The sequence below is a fragment of the Electrophorus electricus genome, chromosome 16, assembly GCF_041902795.1.
Source record: "Electrophorus electricus isolate QZ-2024a chromosome 16, ASM4190279v1, whole genome shotgun sequence".
In the NCBI taxonomy this organism is placed as follows: Eukaryota; Metazoa; Chordata; class Actinopteri; order Gymnotiformes; family Gymnotidae; genus Electrophorus; species Electrophorus electricus.
The window spans coordinates 19,224,899-19,231,643 of NC_137512.1; the positions used below are offsets into that span (position 1 = coordinate 19,224,899).

The 6,745-nt window shown below is 41.2% G+C and overlaps 1 protein-coding gene across 1 annotated transcript; it reads left to right on the forward strand.

Annotated features, from left to right (window-relative positions):
* Positions 1-346: 346 nt before the first annotated feature.
* Positions 347-6,090, forward strand: purab (purine-rich element binding protein Ab). The gene is made up of 2 exons (XM_027003639.3): positions 347-1,573; positions 5,845-6,090. The coding sequence occupies exon 1, from the start codon at positions 522-524 to the stop codon at positions 1,368-1,370; it is 849 nt and encodes a 282-aa protein (XP_026859440.1). The 5' UTR covers positions 347-521; the 3' UTR covers positions 1,371-1,573; positions 5,845-6,090.
* Positions 6,091-6,745: the final 655 nt, after the last annotated feature.

The following is a 6,745-nucleotide window of genomic DNA, read 5'->3' on the forward strand; positions in this document are numbered from 1 at the left end:
AAAAGAGCAGTTTATATTTTACCACTTTAGAAAGCCCATCCTTGGTGAATGGGAACTTGTTGCGTAAGGAAGTAAATGCAGCGGTCGTATTTAATTAATAGAAATTACTTGTCTATCTCAAAGAATGCATCTACGCATCAATCACTTCTGTAAATAGCCATAACTATTTTCTACGCACACACACACATACACACACACACACACACACTCACGCGCGCGCGCGCACACACGCACACACACACACACACACATACACACACACTCTCACACACACACACACACACACGACACATTACTGTTGCTTTGCACAGTGGTGCGCATTTTTAGCGCTGGACTGACGTTAACCAATACAGCCACAATCTCAAACATCTCTTTCGGACTACAGTGGGCCTCGCCTATATAGTACCTTACTTTTTTTGGCCGTCGTCTACAGATATCGCGAGAGTTGAGCAGCGTCTGACTAGCTGTCGGGGTAACAGTAAAGCTGAGGGAGACGGAGAGAAGGTAAGCGGGGCTGCATCATGGCGGACAGAGACAGTGGTAGTGAGCACGGAGGATTTGCCACAGGCCCCGGCGCCGGCCAAATGCACCCAGGCGCAATGGGCGTAGCTTCGCGGCTCCAGCATGATACGGAGGAGCTCGCATCTAAGCGTGTTGACATTCAGAACAAACGCTTCTATCTAGACGTAAAGCAAAACGCCAAAGGCCGCTTTCTGAAGATAGCCGAGGTCGGGGCCGGGGGAAACAAGAGTCGCCTGACTCTGTCGATGTCGGTAGCCGTAGAGTTCCGGGACTATTTGGGGGACTTCATCGAGCACTATGCGCAGCTAGGCCCCAGCAACCCGGACATAATCCAGGACGAGCCCCGGAGAGCGCTGAAAAGTGAGTTTCTGGTGCGGGAGAATCGGAAGTACTATATGGATTTGAAGGAGAATCAAAGGGGGCGGTTTCTGAGGATCCGACAGACCGTGAACCGGGGCCCCGGACTGGGAACCGCGCAAGGCCAGACTATCGCTCTTCCTGCTCAGGGACTCATCGAGTTCCGCGACGCTTTGGCTAAACTTATCGACGACTACGGAGTAGACGAGGACCCCGCGGAGTTACCGGAGGGCACCTCTCTGACCGTGGACAACAAGCGCTTTTTCTTCGACGTGGGCTCGAACAAGTACGGGGTTTTCATGCGGGTCAGCGAGGTGAAGCCGACGTACCGCAACTCCATCACGGTGCCCTGCAAAGTGTGGCCCAAATTCGGAGCCACCTTCTGTAAATACGCGGACGACATGAAAAAGATTCAAGAGAGGAGCAGGGAGAGAAGGGCGCGCGAGCTCTTACCGGAGGGCCTGCACGGCGACGATGGGGACGAGGATTAATGGATATGACGTTTATCCGCGAGGACGGGACATATTTTTAAAACAAAAATATGACAAAATAACGAATGACCATGTAATCAAACGTTACTGTACAAGAATGGCGTGAGTTAGAATTGCAAGGGATCGTCCTACACTCAACCCTCACAGACTTACAGTTGCATCTCTTCACCCATCGCCGGATATTACCCACTTACCATATAACAGTAAGCCGCTGCTACCGATAACATGATACGTGAACTGTGTCCGAGATGGTCCAAATGTCATAGACCGGAGTGTGTCGTTCCCTAGTTCCCATGCGTTCTGTACACGTCCAAGCTATTACAAAACTACTCCAAAGTGCAAATTGAAGTGGGGGAAAAATGCTAAAGCGGAGATCTATTTCTTAAAACGAGTGGTGATATTTGACTTCCAGCACAAGGCTACTGTATTTAGGAATGATCTGAACCAAAATCGTAATTTAAGAAAACAAAATCTATATTTGATGGTACGTTTAGGAGATAGTGCTGTTTGTATTGACATGCACTACAACAGAACACTGCGCATTGATCTGTTGAACGGATGTCAACCCTCAGACTGACCGACTAAAGGCATCTGAGGAAATCTAAACGTGTAATCCTGCTCGTTTGCCTTTTGAAATGGATAAACAGCAGATGAGAGAGTTTTTATTAGCTCGTCATAAAACGTTTGCTTTATACCAGATTTAGTAAGGAGAGTAACAGCGCAGCAAAATCTGAGAGGTGTTGCTATTACGATCGGTAAAGGTTTAAGGTTTATTTCTATTAAATATTATCAACCCAACTGCACCACGCACAGCAAAATGCCCGTTGTTGAATTAAAGCATACAGTGCTGAATAAACACATACAGTGTCTATTGAAGTCCGGCCGGACAGAAATGGAACACTGCATGTGGTACTTCAGCCCTGGGGAATTTGCTGTGTGCCCACTGTCCTCTGGGCACGTTTCATTCAAGTGCTAACTTAGAAATACAAATTATGATTTTGTGAATCAGATGTATTTAGATTCTTATAAAAAAATACCCACGTTTTTGTGGGATTTTTTTTTCTTTTTCGGGAGGTGGGTGGGGGTGGGTGAGGGGGGTATTGAAAAAAAAAGAGCTGTCCACTAGTGTAAGAATGCGTTGCGTTAAAAACGGCGCGCATGCGTGTGAAGCTGCGCGGAGCATCCTCTACAACGTCAAAAAGAACCTGGTGCCTTATACTCTCCACACGTTTACATGCTTTACGTGTCCGATACTTTCGATCGCTGTTCGTCTTTCTTTGTGTTTGGGTCACAACGGTGTTGTTGCTGTGCCACTTGTGGTGCTTCTAAAGGACTTCAACAAGCCAAACTCAAAGAGGCTCACAAGTTTATCTCCTTTCTTGTCATCTGGAACAGTGATGATGATGATGATGATGATGATGATGGTGATGATGATGATGATTATTATTATTATTTTGATGACTTAGTTTAAAGCGTTTATGTTAACATAGATATTCTCACCCAGAAGCTGTGGAGATCTGCTCCTTGTACTCCGGTTAAAAAAAGAAAAAAGTTATACATAAAAATGGACGTCGTTTAGAAAATTGCTGTCTGTCGCTCCAGCCCCGCGTTATGCTATCTAGGCCTATGTGAGTAGCCTTACGGCCGAGGCGGTAGCCTATGTTTTTGTATGGTGCTATTATTCCCCTCCCATGGGGTTTCGTCCGTCTTGCTTAAATCAGTTGTTCAACTAGTTCCGTCAACCTAGTCATACCGCAGCTCGTCGTTTTCGCTCAGTATTTTTGCTCAGATTGCAGCGCTAACATGTCAGTATCGTGTGCAATATTGTAGGTTACGTGCCAACGGTGGCAGTTTCACTATGTAGATACAACGACATTCTCTGTAATCAAAACAAGCATGCGAATGCATGAGGCTGACTTCATTGATGCAAATTTGCTAAGCATTGAGGTTGTGAAAACGGAATATTCCATGATGCCTGGGTCTCAAGGGTCTACCAACAGGTGTCAAGCTGCCATATTAGGTGTTGTGACACGGGCAGTGTTAGCGCGAGCCTTTCTGGTTTTCCAGCAGCCACATCGTCGTGTTGTGTGTGTTGTTAAGACATGACAATGGAGCCACGCGATCCGGGTCAGTTTAAAAGGCTGGAGATTTGCTCGTTTCTCTCATTTCATATGTTTAAAGGCACAATGCTTCCTCTATGAAGTCTTAAATATTTATTTGAGAAAATAATATTTGAAGAGTTTTATTATTTCAAAAAACAAAAAACAAAAACTAATCTAATCTCTTACCCCTTTAAAATATGATAGATGAACACTTTTGCACAGACATAACATGAAAATTGCTTTTGTTAGAGCAACAACATTACAAGGATTCGACAGGATGTGTTTAACTCGTACCTGTGACACAGATACGTGCAGCCAGGTTCTCGAACACAGCCTCAGTAAGAGCGTACACAGTACAGCAGCCTACAGTCTGGGGTTTGTAAGACTCCCTGATATGGGCCTATGCCAAGGACATGAGCACATAGGAAGACTGAGGATGCAGGAATCATGGCCACCACTGAGCCCTTCCAAGGGTCCGATGTCTGCATAGTAAAGGCATTTTGAGCACTTTCTCTTTTTCTCTGCCCTCCTTTCCAGTGTAACCCTTAAACTGGGTTATAGTTGACTTAGACAATACCTCTTCAAGATTTGAGCTTTACTTATAGAATGCTCACTTCTCATACAGAGGCTATTTTAAGCCCTGTGCATAGACCTTTGTCTTTTTCTATAGACTTTTTTTCCCCCTTTAGGCCAGCAAGTTAATCTTTTCTTAACACTGCCCCGGTCAGACTACCAAACTGTTCAGTATGTGCCACAAATGTGATCATTTGACCAGTTCCATTAAGCTTCTTGTTTGTACATAACACATTACCACAAATTTAAAACTGGAAATAAAACAGAGCCTTTTGTTCTTGAAAATGGTGTTCCCTGGAACAGAAAATCATTACAAATCCAGAACAACTCACAAATCTACAGGATGTTTTGCACTCAGAACAAGAAGAAAAAACAAAAAGATGCCTCTAACAATCAAATACGCACACTCATATAAGAGGTATATTTCTATTTGAAAAAATAACTAGTCCATTATAAAGGTGCTATTAAGTACTAGATGGCTCTGTGACCCAGCAAACTGACTGGAAAGTTGGTAGTGTTTCTCTGAGAGGGCTGATTGCTCTCTCATTGACCGTCTGAGAGCCGCAGAGCTTACTCTCTCTACACTAGCAAAGTTCTGGCTTTGCTTCCAAACCACAGAGCAGTATTTACCGATAGACAAACATGCACTGTGGTAAATATTAGTAAGGTGTAACACACACACAGTACACTGGTGTTAATGTGCAAGAATGAATCCTGTAAATCTGTCATTCATGTGTTTTTCTAAACATTACTGCTTGAAAGCAGTATGACCATCTTTAAGCGCTTATGTGTTAGCAGTTTGTTTCAAAACCCAGACAATTCAGAAAACATAAACAGGATTCAGCAAAATTTTAACAAACTTGGAACTGTGTGTGTGCGATATAAGTTTTCAATTAACCCTTCTGAAATCATGGCCAGTTCTAGTTCTTTGTTAGTTTTCACTTTACGGATGTAAACCTTCACTCAATGCCTTGACTAAACCAGCTTAGCATATACATGTTTGCATATTTCTGTGTTACTACATACAGAAGACATTGTCTAGGCTATCAGTTCGATGCATAGGTGGACATTAGGGATGGCTTTAGAATTTTCAGGATCCAAGGGTAAATGCGTAATGAGGGTGCTCACATATCCGATGTTCCATCCCTGTTTTATTCCCTATGAAATGTGTTGTACTTAAAAAAGTTAAATATATGACCTGTGATGTGTGTGTATATATGGTTTGTTACATATGATACTCCTCTTTATGAAAAAAAGGATATTATATATATATATATATATATATATATATATATATATATATATATATATATATATATATATATATATATATATATATATATATATAGAGGAAACGCATATTGCTGTTTTTTCCTTTGTATTTTATACTTACAGACGCATTGAATCAAATGGATAAATACTTGCACTTTAATTATATTAAGAAAAATAAAAATCTGCATATTATTTTTGATAGGAGATCTCACATTCAAAAAGAGTATAAAATTCCTTTCAGGCTTTGTGACAATTGCTGTTGGGCAGAGATGTATCATGTTCTTCTACTTATTAAAGTCTATTTTGTCTGTGTTACAGAAGGTTTACTAAAGTCAACTGCATGATGAAGTAATAGTGCACCAACTGTTTTTTTATTTAGTTGGTTAAAATGTCTGATGAAAAAACTGTGATGATTGCTCTCATGTATGTACCATGTTAAAGTTCATCCATGCATTTTTGAGTCTTCATTTTTTCTTGTTTTTTCTTGTTTTTGCCTTCCTTCTATCATGAATATGGTGCTTACACAGGATTAGAAGAAGTCCCTTTCATTCTCGTCTTCATGAGTGCCACCATCACCACCGTTATCCTCTGTATCCTGCATCCATCCTCTAGCTGTTTGTGTATTATCACAAATTTACTGAATTTCCGTTATTGGTGACAAGTGCGTTTTTGTACAGGTACTTTGTTTCTAGGTTGGAAAAGCATTTTTTTTTTTTTTGGTCTGAAAACAACTAATTGCAATAAAACATACATTCCCCTGGCATTCATGTTCATGTGTTGTCTGACTGAATTGTGTTATGTTAACCCTTTCAGGGCAAGAGGTCTAATGTGCAAACCTTCGGTGAACGTACAGCAAGCATTTTTAACTGATATATTAGAGTAGTACCCTAACTTCATATAAACAGGATGGCAAAGATGTCATGTACGAATCTTCATTTAATATACAGCAATCGTTTAATAACTGACAATACCACAGTTGGTACCCAGTTTAATTATTAAATTGATAATAATTAAATATATCGAGAACCACTGGGTTAAGAGCTATAATATGTACAAAAGCTATGTTTTGTAAAATGATAATGAATTTGAACACACTGCTCATGTTTATGATGTCCCCTACTGGCGAGATGAAGAGCTGTCCACGGTGCTGAAAAAAACGATACCCACCCTTTAAGTGAATAGTTTCATACTGCGCCCAAAAGCTGCAGACATCTCACCTCATTACCAACCATAAAGGCATTACTGCAAAACGACAGTATAATGGTCTAAATTGTTAAGCTGTTAAAGTGTAAATAGGAAGGATGAAATTGTTAAACATGCTCCTAGAGCTGCGAATCGGTATAAAAATACCTTGTTTAGCTACTGCTAATATGGTCCTTGTTATTAATATATAGTTTTGTAAAGAATAGGCCTTGTTTATATGTAAAA